Source organism: Lampetra planeri, chromosome 11 (genome assembly GCF_965212315.1).
Source record: "Lampetra planeri chromosome 11, kcLamPlan1.2.h2, whole genome shotgun sequence".
NCBI classification, from domain to species: Eukaryota; Metazoa; Chordata; class Hyperoartia; order Petromyzontiformes; family Petromyzontidae; genus Lampetra; species Lampetra planeri.
This window is the reverse complement of record NC_136117.1, coordinates 10,872,945-10,886,022: the sequence shown is the minus strand read 5'-3', so window position 1 is coordinate 10,886,022 and position 13,078 is coordinate 10,872,945. Positions and strand designations below refer to the sequence as shown.

General features: G+C 51.3%; 1 protein-coding gene across 1 annotated transcript in view; it reads right to left on the bottom strand.

Annotated features, from left to right (window-relative positions):
• The window catches only part of LOC144721435 (laminin subunit beta-2-like), a 73,822-nt gene that overhangs the window by 18,061 nt on the left and 42,683 nt on the right, over positions 1-13,078 (bottom strand). Inside the window, exons 12-21 of the mRNA XM_078599048.1 lie at positions 9,173-9,252; positions 8,474-8,609; positions 7,722-7,880; positions 6,429-6,556; positions 5,166-5,286; positions 3,844-4,036; positions 3,107-3,250; positions 2,366-2,597; positions 1,718-1,875; positions 404-631 (exon numbers count right to left, since the gene is read on the bottom strand). Of these exons, the coding sequence (XP_078455174.1) occupies positions 404-631; positions 1,718-1,875; positions 2,366-2,597; positions 3,107-3,250; positions 3,844-4,036; positions 5,166-5,286; positions 6,429-6,556; positions 7,722-7,880; positions 8,474-8,609; positions 9,173-9,252 (1,579 nt within the window). The remainder of the gene's footprint in view (positions 1-403; positions 632-1,717; positions 1,876-2,365; positions 2,598-3,106; positions 3,251-3,843; positions 4,037-5,165; positions 5,287-6,428; positions 6,557-7,721; positions 7,881-8,473; positions 8,610-9,172; positions 9,253-13,078) is intronic.

The window sequence follows — 13,078 nt, the reverse complement described above, 5'->3', positions numbered from 1 at the left end:
ATATATATAGGTAAAAAAATGTTTTACATCTAGCAAATATGCTGTTCGTCTGTCGGTCTGTAAATGATGCGTCCCAAAGGGCAATGTGTTTCACTAAACGCTGCTATAAAGTTAACAGCCACATGGCAGTCAAATCATATTTTTTATTTCTCAGAACTAGAATGTTGCGATATAAAGTGAAAGAACACATAAACATTGTGGGATTTTTGTATGTGTGTGTGACGTCCACTCGCTGCACTTCAGAACCCAATTTAATCATGAACAGCTGAAAGCCCGATCCTACCCCAAGCTTCCATCGATGCCGGCTCGGTGTCCCCGACACCGATGCTACCTACGCCAGCTCAGCTCCTCCGCTACCGAAGCGCTCGTTGTCCGTGGGGGCGGAGAGGTTCGCGTCGCTTACTCTGGCACCGCCGCTGCGAGGTGGCGTCACCGTAGAATCCGGTGCGACAGTTCTGGCACGAGGACCCCTCCGTGTCGCGCAGGCAGCGTAGGCAGCGCCCCGTGTGGCCGTCGCAGGACGCAGCGTCCGTGGGGTCGATGTTGCCGTTGCACTGGCATGGCTGGCATCGTCCGCCCGCCACGCGCAGGTCCCCGTAGTGACCCGGGGCGCATTGGTCGCAGCGAGCGCCTTCGGGCGGAGAGGGGGGTGGCCACCCAGGAGAGGAGAGTGGGCGTTCGGGCCGCTAGCTCCAGAGGCAACAACAACCGCTGTACTGTGCAACATCGGCACCGTCGCAGGAGGGCCGTCAAATAATAAGAGACTACCAACAGCTCAACGGGCCTTTCCTGCTGAAATCTCGTCAATCTGATCTCACTGCCACACATAATTGAGCGGAATCAGCATGGCTTGTCACAACCAGTACTTTTTTTGTTTACTACGCAATATGATGTCACATATCTTCCATGACGGATATATCCCGTATCTAGAATTAACTTCCCGTGGTGTATATTTTGTCATTTCCATAGATGTTCACAAATCAAGCTTTTCACACGCAGTAATGTTTCCTTAATCTCGTGAACATTTGCTTATTTGTAAAGTGTTACGAATCGCAGATTTTCTGATGATCGGGTCATTAAAATGACCATTGGAAATTAATGCTTGGAATATTGTGTTTCTATATATATAGAAAAAAAGACAGACAAACAAACGAAGGCATCCGTTTGAGGGACACCAATGAAATCACATCAGAGTCCGTACACCTAAGGGGCAGTTATCGAAGGTCGACCGAGATCAATGAGGCCATGAACAGGTGACTACAGCAGGTTGGAATGCTTTTGGAAAACTGAAGTTGATAGGAATACAATCACAACACGTTCAACATCGCCCAATGAAGCTGGATGTAATTTCCCAGCGAAACGTCGTACAACTCAAATTGTAAATGTTTTGGATTTACGCTCCAACATTCCGGTGGGCTGAAGTAGTAAACTAATTGGCACGTTTTGTTTACGTGACAAACCTTACTGGTTGGCCGTGTCGGGTGGTAGTGGCTTAGGGACACATTTATACTTACGCAATCTAACCAATATTGGTCGCGAAAGCCTACGTGTCAAACTGAACCGCAATACAAACCGTAACAAAAACCATTCAATACATGCATCGCAACCTCAGGAATCCACTTCGATCGAGGAATCAATTTGGCGTTGTCACACGCCTGCCACTGCGAACGGACGCGCGGTCGGCACGTGCGCGTGGACCCGCGTGTCAAAGCCGTACCGGTGAAGCCGGGGAGACACGCGCACGCCACGGCTCTGGAGCGCGGGTCGTGGCTGCAGCCGCTGGCAAAGTGGCGCCCGCTGCCTGGGCCCTCGGGGCACTGGCACGGGCGGCACTGCTCCCCGGAGCCGGGGCTCCCGTAGTAGCCACTGGCGCATCTGCAACACCACCATCACCAACCACGGTGCCAGCGTCAGCACCGGCGCAACACTATTCCACCACCAGAATAGGACATTCAATGCAACCACAATGTCACTATCAACACCGTCAACAACTATATCAACACCACAATGCCAAGATAAAGAGCAACACTATCACCATCAACACCACCACCATCATTATAATACCACCATTAATAACAATAACAATATGAACACAAATTTTTAAAAACACCATCGAAATCCTCAATGACATTCACCCACCATTCCTGGGGCTGAAGACCAGCTCCTGACCGCTCGCGGGAAGCCACATTGAGTCATGCGCCGCGCCAGCCGACCACCGTCGACTCATCTCAGACGAACCAGCTTTCGCATCTCCGATTAGCACGGTTGGCTACGTACGGCGCGAAAGAAGTTCAACATACACACACACACACGAGAGACGAACACACGAACCAGACCGAGGCTCCGCGGGCGGAACGCGGCTAACCTGTCGCAGCTATCGCCGGCCGTGTGGCCGCGGCACGAGAGGCACGCGCCCGTGCGGGGGTTGCACTCGTCCGAGTGTCCGTGGCAGCGGCACGCACGGCACTCTGGGAAGCCCCAGTGTCCCGCCTCGCAGCGGTCGCACTGGCGGCCGAAGGCCCCGGGCCGGCAGGCGCACTGCCCCGAGACGGCGTCGCAGATCGCGCTGGTGGAGCCGCGCTGGTCGCAGTGGCACTCTGCGGGCGGGCGGGCGGGGGATGGAGCGAAGGGAGCGGGGTGGGGCACACGCGTGGGTTCACGTAAGTGGAACTTTGTCGCCGGGTTTCTATGAAGATGCGTTGGAAGCGGAGCCTAGGAGCGAATGGCCGAAAGAAGAATGCGAATTTATTGAAAATAGCATCTGTAAAAAGAAATCGTGCCAACGAAAAAGAATCGACACAGATTGAAATTTTTTTTTTACAACTAAACAAATAAAACGCAGTTGGGAAGACGGAGCAGTGGGGCGCCACGCCACTCACAAGGTGACAACAACCACCACATAGCGGCCCACGCTCACCGCGAGGGCACTCCAGTTTACGACGAAACATCAAGGACGCAACAACTGTGCCTGGCGGGGTGCACATAATGCGGTGGCGGGAATGGGCCGCCGATGAGAGTGAAGATTGCGCGGAGAGGGCGGAGGAGAGGCGGGAACACCGTGGGAGAGCGCTGGGAGTACTGGGAAGAGGGGAACGCCTCTCCTCACCCCGGCACCCTGACGGTCCAAAGCCGAAGGTCCCCGGGGCGCACTGGTCGCACCGACGTCCGGCGACGTTGGGTTTGCAGCGGCACTGCCCGCCCACGGGGTTGCACTCGGTGCTACTGGAGCCCTGCGTGTTGCACTGGCACGCTGTGGGGAGAGAGGGGGAGAAAGGAAGAACGCTCGCTGAGTGCAACGCACTCCCTGCCGTCCTGCTGCGGTCTGTACGGACGGACGAAGTTAAACACCGAGATTTGTTACGAAACAATCCCGTTTGCTCGCAACAATGTTGCTGTTGTTGTTGTTGTTGTCTTTGTGTTGGTGCGTTCAGCCCCAGCGACTGGACTCCCTCTCATCATCCTCTCTCCTTTAATCCTCATTATTTCTTTGCTGCCATCAGCAATTTAATGACAGAGTAAGAAGTCGCGGGGAGAGGGGGGGCATCACCGAATATGGGGTGCACCCATATCCACACCCTCAACGTAAAGACCACGCACAGGCCACCACTGCCAGCTCAACACGGCTGATGACGACGCCAATGATCTCGCCACGGCGTGCCCATCACCTCCCGGTCCAGCGGCACACCGTCATCAGCTGTGCAATGGAACCGACGATCGGCACCACAGCGATCGGGCGCTGAAACAATCGCGCGTGCCAGCTCTAGCCGCTAACGTCTCTCGCGGTGGCGGCGGTGGCGGCGGCGGCATCGCCGGCGGGGGCCGGTGCCGTGTGTCCGCACGTACGCAGCGAGCCGTTGTGGACGAGCGCCGACACGCTGCGCAGCAGCCCCGCGCACACGTCCGTCACGGGCGCCTTGCTCACGGCCCTGCCCGCGTCGCTGCAGCGGTAGCGCTCGAAGCTGGTGCGGCGCGCCGTCGACGCCGGGTCGCCCGCGATGAACATCTCCAGCGAAGAGTGGCGCGGCAGCAGCACCAACTGGGGCGGGGGGAGCGGGGAGGCCGGCGAGCGGGGCGAGAGAGGTGGGAGATGGGGGGGAGGACGCAGCAGCAGCAACGTAGCCTTGTCACGGTCGTCATCATCGTGACGATGGCATTGTAAATGGGTCAGTAAAGTAACAGGGCTCCCGATTAGGCATGCAATGGTCCACCCCCCACCTCCCTTCTGCAAGCGATTTGAAATAATGTTAGAGATTATATTTGACAAGGGATTGTGTTTTTTGTCTTATTATTACTCTTTTTTTTACGTCTCGTTTGTACGGTTTTGTTAGCTCCATTTGTACCATTTGCAAGTCATTAACATAAATCATGAATAATCATTTGTTATCGACACGTTTCTATGCACGCCCCCTGCGTGCACAAATCAATTTTAGTCAATTAATCGATGGATCGATCCTTGTTTACCCTCAATATCAACAACAACGACGATCCAGCCCTGAGAATCAAAAAAAAACATTTCACTGTCCAGGACAATTGCTGCCCCCTCCCCTCCCCCCTTGGAAGGGACCTCAGACGCAGTTCTTTGACATCTCCTTCTGCGAGCCATTCTCTGGCATGCGGCGACGCCCTGCCCTACGAGGGGTTTCCAAGTCTCGTGAAGTGACGTCGATAGCACGATTGTAATTCGATTGAAAAAATAAGTAATATTTTAAAAAAACTTTTTTTTAAACACGCTTTTATGAAATGTACTGGTAATGGCAGAACTCCACGACTCCAGGAAGTGGCCCCGAAGCTTGCCATAACGTAAGGCACCGTAGCCAATTACAGCCAACGTCAGTTGACCGTGTACAATTAGACCCAAGCCGAAACATAACATATAAGAAAGATTGTTTAAAAATATATATTTTTTTATTATAGAATATGGTATTGTCATCAGTATGACAAAAGTATACCAAGTTTGCAGTCGATCCCACATTGGGAAGTGGGTTAAAATTTAGTTACAAGATTTGAGGATACAACAACAACAACAACAACGGACAGAGTGAGTTAAATGAAAGCGTGTAAATAATAATAAAAACCAAACGACCCAATAACAATTTCACTACGAGGGAAAGGAGATGCGCAAACACACGAGACCACCGCTCGGCACACCGCCCGCCCGCCCTCACCGAGTCGACCAGGACGTGCGCATTGGCCACGCTGCCCCCGGAGCGGTAGCTCTTGAAGTCGACGCGGACGCCGTAGCGGAGGCCCTTCTCCAGGCACACGGGCTGCGGCACCACCACGTACCTGCGGTGGTGCGGCGTGGACACGGGGGGGGGGGGTAGACGGGAGGGGTTAGAGGAGAGCCACGGCGCCAGGGGTGCAGGGGTGGGGGGACGTGGGGTGGCGACGTCCGGAGGGCGAGCCCCCTCAACTGGAGGCCCGTGCCCGCGACCGCCCGCACGCGCCGACCGTTCTCTGCCGCGCGCGTCAAAGCCGGTCCAGGGTTTGCTCCGTATTGGATCCACGGCTGCTGGAAACGATGCACTCCCAGCAGTTGCCAATGCGGGCTGGTGGCACCGAGAGAAACACTTTTGTTCATTGCCTGGAGGCAGACGGATACATATCGACGGAAACGTAATGCCGTCTGCTTAATTGTTTTAGATGAAAAAATAAGAAGGGGCTTTACCCTTTCTGGCAATAGAACGCCAAATAGATACCGATTGCGAGGCAACAAGTCTGCATTAACCAGACATACTTGTGGTAGAACATGCAGACAAAACATGCTCTGATAACACCATTTAACACGATTTTTGTCCCTGTGTAGTAAGTGTTATTTTTTATTGCTTATGCCTAAAAAGTATAGAAAATGGCTATTTTTCGCCACAAACTTTGCTTTTGTGACCAGGAGTTTATGTGAAGGAATAACACAAATGCACACGTTTTGTCATTGAAAATAGATAAATTACAAAATATCACTGTCCTGGTCGCAAAAGCAAAGTGTGTGGGGAACAATAGCCATTTTCTGTACTTTTGAGGCTTGAAGCAATTCGGAAATAACACTCACTACCCAGGAACAAAACACATGTTTTTGTTACACAGCGTAATGTATGCATTGTCTTTGAAACCGATTGGCCTACACTAGAGACAGCCTTCTGTGTGGCCTTGTCCCACCGGTATGAGACCAGAGAACGCCAAAAAGGCGAACACTACAATGTAAATGCAAGTATCGGGTTGAGCAGTTATAACTATGCGAACATCTTCTTAACATCAATGTTTATTGCCAAAAATAATCCTACTCTATATTTTTTCATCTTTTTCATACTGCCAAAAAAGGTCCCGTAGATGATTTCTTTTGGTGGTTTACAACGCCCACGGCTCGTCAAGGCGCGCGTTGGGTGACCCGCACGTCACGTGACCCCCCCCCCGATCCCTCGTCAGCCACTCGCCTGGAGCTGGGCGGCAGCGTGACGGACACGAGGTCGTCGGACGGGATGGTGTTGCCGCAGGTGCTGCTCGCCGCAATGGCACCCGGTCGCTCCACGGTGACCACCACCTCCTCCCACTCCTCGGGCAGCTGCTCCACGCAGCGGTCGAGAGAGAGGAAGGCAGAGGTCGCAAACGGGTTTTGATTCCTTACCCCCTGTACCCGTACCCGGCCGCACCAGGGTCGCAAATGGGTACCCGTACCCGGCCGGGTACGGGTACCCGTTCCCTACCCGTTCCCTACCTGAAATGAGTGACAAACGGTTACTCAGCCTACCCGTACCCGTACCCGGCCACACCAGGGTCGCAAACGGGTACCCGTACCCGTTCCTGGCCGGGTACGGGTAGCCGGGTATCGGGTAGGGTACGGGTATCGGGTACCCTGTTGCGACCTCTGGAGGAAGGTGCCCCCCCGTTCGTGAGCGAAAGCACGGCTTTTTTTGCGTGTTTATTTATGCGACAATCCCAATACTTGGAATTACGCGAGGAGATGGACACGTCTACCGAGAAATGTGCCATTCGTGTACATCGTGGTGGTGTTGTTGCTGTTCACACGGCATTGACTGCTGCTTCCTCGGACTTGTTGGAAAAAACTTAGCGTTAAACTCTCTAACGCATTTCAAAGCTGTCGCTTTTCCCTCCTGCCACAGGAAAGAAGAATGACTAGGAGACAGAAAGAGTGCTGCTGGATCATGTGATTGATGGTCTGGCTCTGGGGCCCGCAGTCACCAATGAGTGTCCGCGTGTGGAAACGCGTGGGGAGTCATAGCGTAGCGATGGGCGCGTTGCGTTACAAACCCGGCAGAGATCCAAGCTCAATTACCGCTCACGGCCTACGCCAGTGACGATTGTCTGAAACGGTCCTGGGCCTCCCCTGGGTCAACTCAGCCTCAAAATGAGTACCTGGTGCGAAGGATACCTGGTGCGAAGGAACTTGGTCCTTCCTATGCCTCTATGTAAGGAACGAAACAGGTGGACTTCTCCATATATCTGGCTGTCGCCTGACGAAGCTGGTTGTAATTACTGGCGAAACGTCGTACTCAGATTGTAAATGTTGTGGCTTGGCTATCCAACACGCCGATGTGCTGTACTAGTGACAAATTGGCACGTTCTGTTTACGTGACAACCCTTATTAGTTGACTGTGTCGGGTGGTGGCGGGTTTAACGACACAACATTTATATATTTACGCGATCGAACCCAAAAAAAAACAACCTGCGTTATGAACTTGCCCTTGTGTCTTTGTGGGAATGCGCACCTGCGGCTCGTAGCGCAGCACCAGGTCGTACTCCATGGAGAAGGGCACGGAGACGCTGAAGTCGAGGCGGCCGCCCTCGGGCACACGGCACATCCCCCGTCCGGTCCAGCTCGCCGCGGCGCGCTCGCGCGGAGGCTCCCGCACCACCGCCGTCACGCCCTGCGTGCAGCGCGGGCAACGAGCTCACGGTCATCGTCGTCCACGTAGCATGACTCTAATTTAATGACACCATGTGCACGTGCGTACGTGGTTATCGAGCAAAGCTGGACTTGCATTGCAGAGGTCGCCGGTTCGATTCGGTCTGTTGAAACGACGCGGTAAGTTTCGTCTAAATCCCTCTTCCTCCGTCCACCGGTCGATATAAACAGGACGCGCCGCGGTGAGTCGATCGGCAAGGCCCGTGCAGTGGGAGACAAGGCCGCTACTGCCACTGCTGCCGAGACGTCTGGCCAGTGCGGAAGAGTAGACCAAAATACCCTCTTGGAGGAGGCTCTCCAAGATGCTCCCTCCTCTAGTGGAGGCCCTTCCACCGACAGCGGAGCCAAACGTCTCCCTGACAGCTCCGTGACATGTTCCCGGGGTGTACCGCGTGTTGATCGGTGAGACACCGATCTTGCCGGACTACTCGCGGGTACAGCCCGACAAAGAGAACCGTCTGGCGCGATCGCAACCAAAAAAAAGGCAGCAGCGGCAATGCTTCTCTGTTACGTTCGTCATTTCGGAATTTAATTCGGGAGGTGAACGACGCTTACGGGCGAGCGCGTGGCCTCCTCCGCCTCGTACGTGTGGTAATCGAGCGCCGCCACAAAATACCCGGGCTCCACCTGCCCGCACGTGCGTCCAGTCATGTGACTTCGGCAGCGGCACTGCCCGGTGCTCATCGAACACCTGCGGGGGGCACAGGGGGTCACAGGTCACCGGGGTCAGGTCCTGCCGAGAGAATCCATTTGTGGCGACACTGGCAGCTCCTTTCTTTTATCCCAGGGTAAAAGTCCGTGTTTTCTGATTGTAATTTTTTTGTGTCGCCTTCTTCCGTCAATGCATGTTCATGCCGAGGTTGGTGAGCCGTCTTGCTTCAGGAGTAGCCTGGTTCATGTCTGAGGTACGTAAGACACTTTGAGATGACGTGGAATTTAAGTGCATTGTGAATGAAAATCCTTATCCTTGATGTCCTTACATGGAGTGTGCAAACACAGAGACTAGTATTTGTTTGTAGCTGGTCGCTTGGCATGTTGTGTCTTTGCTCATCAATTGTCGCCTATATCAGCAGCCGGTAGAGTGTGCAAAACATCAGGACTGGGGAGGCAAAGGCATGTGGTGCATCGTACCTAAGACTTGAATATGTGCTGGCTAACAGCACTTGCCTCAACAGCCCGTGTGGTCTACACAGAGGATCCTGGTCTTTGTGTGCGTGTGTGCATATGTATGGATTGCAATGGACCACCGCTCACTTGTTGTCGATGGCTCCTCCGTCATCGCACTCGCACACCCTGCACCCACTCAGGTTGTGGCCCAGGCCCCAGTGTCCCGGCTGAACGTTGTAACAGAGAGAGGAGAAGGGCGGAAAAAGGGGGCGGGGGGGAAACAATAACAAAAATCATAACAATTCCACAGAGAGCTGTTGCCAACTTCTTCCTTCACTTTACAACCGGTGGTCGATTCTCCGCTGGATAACGCCGTGCCGGGTAATGATGCTCGTTGACCATACTTCACCGTGGTTTGTCTGTGTGGGTTGATGAAGGGGGAGGCCCAACATCGCATGCCACTGATTGTCAGCCGTGGCCAGGAGTCCTACTCAAGTCTTTGGTTTAACACGTCGGAGGCTTTCACGACCAATATCATCCGTAATATAGGTTTTTTTGGGGGGTTAGATCGCGTAAATATAAATGTGTCGTGAAACCCGCCACCACCCGACGCAGCCAATTGGTAAGGTTTGTCACGAAAACAGAACGTGCCAAATCGTTACTGGTCCAGTACACCGGTGCGTCTTTGGGTTCATAACACTGCGTCACTGATACAGCAATCTCAATATGGCACTTCATTTTTGTACATGTCATATTCTATTCTTGCATATGGCAATGATTGACATTTAGGAACCAATGCCAATGTCGGGGGCTGCTAGCCACGAGAGGGTTTTGGTAGAGAGTTCATGTGGTGTTGCTCTATTTTGGTCTCGAATGAGGTGTTAATAATTTTGTTATCAGCTTAATATATGTATAGCAATTCAGTAAAGCGAACATCTGAATCAGAATCTTTATTTATCCACGTAAAAATCGTCCTTGCAAATATATATATCTTTCAAAATAGGCTTCAGTCTCCATCAGAAATTTTATGAAGGAAAAAAATTGCCAGCCATTGTCCCATTCTATTTCAGATGCTATTGAATCTGAGAGCGTATATTAAAAACAACCCTACACTGCAGCTACATGAGCAATGGAGACATTGAGAGTGGGTCTTATTGCAGGTCAGCAAATAACCTTTACCTTCACACAATACTTTCTCTCTTCGTCCTGGGCTGGAGCAGTTACACCAGCCCACACTCACACGAACGTGTAAATCCAAATCAGACAAATTATCTTGAGACATCGCAATTATTTGATATCATCACATGGAGGCTGACTTATTTATTGCATAAAAAACCTTTTTTTCACAGCACTGATTCTTTGTATTCAATTAATTAAACACCCTGTGCTTGATATATGTTGTATAAGATTAACATGATAATTCACATCACTTTGTCAATTCAATGCTGGATGAAGGCCTCTCCATTACGGTGGCGAGATGTTCACTACCTCGCCTGGAATACATGAGGTCGCGGGTTCGATCCCGACCCTGACGCCTCGATATTTGGAGTTTTAATTTACTCCCTGTGGCCGCGTGGATTTTTCTCTGGGTGCTCCGATTTTTCCCTCCACGTTTAGAATCTACATCACGCGTTTAGAGTATTTGGCTGGGGTTGGCCCCAAGACCGATTAATATTTAATGCTGTGCTAAAACACCAAGTTGCAGCAATGCTGAGCAATTACTCAAACATTTTTTAAGCCGATCATTTTATAAATACTTTATATCTCGATTACATATACAGCTCTTATGTCAATTCATTGCTGTACTGACAAAACGGCTGACCGTACTTCACTGCCGCTGTTTCAGTGCAGCTTTCTGAATGCCAGGGACGTAGAAGTGAAGGCACACAAGTACAGTACAGTAGAACAACGGACGTTGCTGCAATGCCCTCTCGTAACGGCAAAATATCACGGCCCCACAGCCACCGATGACAGCTTGCGGCGCATATATTTTGTTTCAATGGCACGTTCCACCCGAGTAATCACTCGCGATGGAACATCTCGTGTTTTGTCGAGGCTCTTTCAAATTGCCGCACGCAAGAGCCGTAGTGGTCACCGGGCACCATGCTTTAGCTTCAAAGTATGATCTGTGTTTTGATTTCGTGTGCTGATCTTAAAGGTGCATTGAAAAATGTTGACACTCCGACTGATGCTCCTGCTGCTGTTGTGGAGTGACTCATGCAGCCAGCTATGTGTGCAGAGTTTGGTAGTACGTGTTGTTTACGTCGTTTATTGTGAAAATTCGGTCACAGTTCCTATGATCACTGTTTCATTGCTTTTATGGCTTTATTTTGGTGATTTTTTTAAAGTTTTTCGGTTTGGCCATGTTTGTTTGTTGTAGCACAGAGTGAGACTGATGGCCTTAATCTAAGTTGTCTTGTGGTTGTTGTTGTTAGTTGTTTGACTTACATCCCACTGGGATTTTTGCACACAGTATTGGTGTACGGTGATTTTTCTGCAATATTTTGCTGTCTTTTCTTGGATTTTCTGTTTGCACAATGTTTTCTTGTTCATGTTTTTGTTTTTTTTGTTTGTTGCGGTTGCACCCGATTCAAGAGCCGAATGGCTCACAGGGCTATACCTAATAAATGAAAAATGAAACTTGAGCTTCCGAGATCCGACAAGACCGGCCCACCAGCGATGGAGACGAACCACGAACCCGTTCATTCCCCCATTGCCGCTCGAGAGGGATGTGAGCCGACGCGTGACTTCACTCCGTTGACATGCGCGTAAAAATAGCAGGGCCGGTGGCCGGCACAAATCGGCGGCGGCTAAAAACGAGCCGTCTGGCAGTTGCAGGCCCTCCCATCGCACGGGACTCGCAAGAGGGGGCCTCACGGTGGGTAGCAGTCGCCCACTTTCAGCCAACGTACGAGCGAGTAGCTTGGGGCTCGAAGTTCCTATTTAAGGGCTGCACGCTGGATTGTTGGTACGTGTGGCTGTGCAAATTGCCACGCAGTAAAACGCAGCGTCCTGGCGATTAGGTGTGATGTTAATTAAGACCGAATCCCTTCGAGGGCATGACGCGTATTATGTGCAGCTCTGCCGTTTTGGCGTACCTGCTTAAACTTTAATGGGAAAATGAGCTCACTCTGGGAGAAATAGATATACATTTTAAAATATGAATATAGCATGGTGTATAGAATACAGTGGGTATGATGACATTGAGAATGTTTTTCATAGATTTACAGTCATCATTATAGATAAATAATGAAACGAGTTTAGCCTTATTTCCGTTCAACTATTAGATTAGTTTGTTTTTGTAATTTCCCCCCAATTGTATTGCGATCGCGCTAACGGCGTCGCGTCACGAGAGAGAGAACGCATGTTCGGGTACAAGCGTGCGAAAAAAGCTAAAAAAAAAAGATCAAACCACGTAACTAATTCAAAAAATCATTTCAAACGCTCTCTCATCTACACTAGAGGGCGACACTTTCCCACACGCCCTGCCAATACAGATGCGGCATGGCCAGGGTCGGCAACCTGCTGCTCCAGAGCCGCATGTGGCTCTGTAAGGACTGCAGTGAGGCTCATGAAATTTGAACAAAAATTGTCTCTTCTTGTTATTTTCGTTGCCGACCGCTGACCATGGAAGTTCGGTTTGCCATGGAAGTCCAGTTCACCATGGAAGTTCGGTTTGCCATGGAAGTCCAGTTCACCATGGAAGTCAAGTTCACCATGGAAGTCCAGTTCAACATGGAAGTCCAGTTCACCATGGAAGTTCGGTTTGCCATGGAAGTCCAGTTCACCATGGAAGTCAAGTTCACCATGGAAGTCCAGTTCAACATGGAAGTCAAGTTCACCATGGAAGTTCGGTTTGCCATTGAAGTCCAGTTCACCATGGAAGTCAAGTTCACCATGGAATTTCGGTTTGCCATGGAGGTCCAGTTCACCATGGAAGTCCAGTTCACCATGGAAGTCAAGTTCACCATGGAAGTCAAGTTCACCATGGAAGTCAAGTTCACCATGGAAGTCAAGTTCACCATGGAAGTCCAGTTCACCATGGAAGTCCAG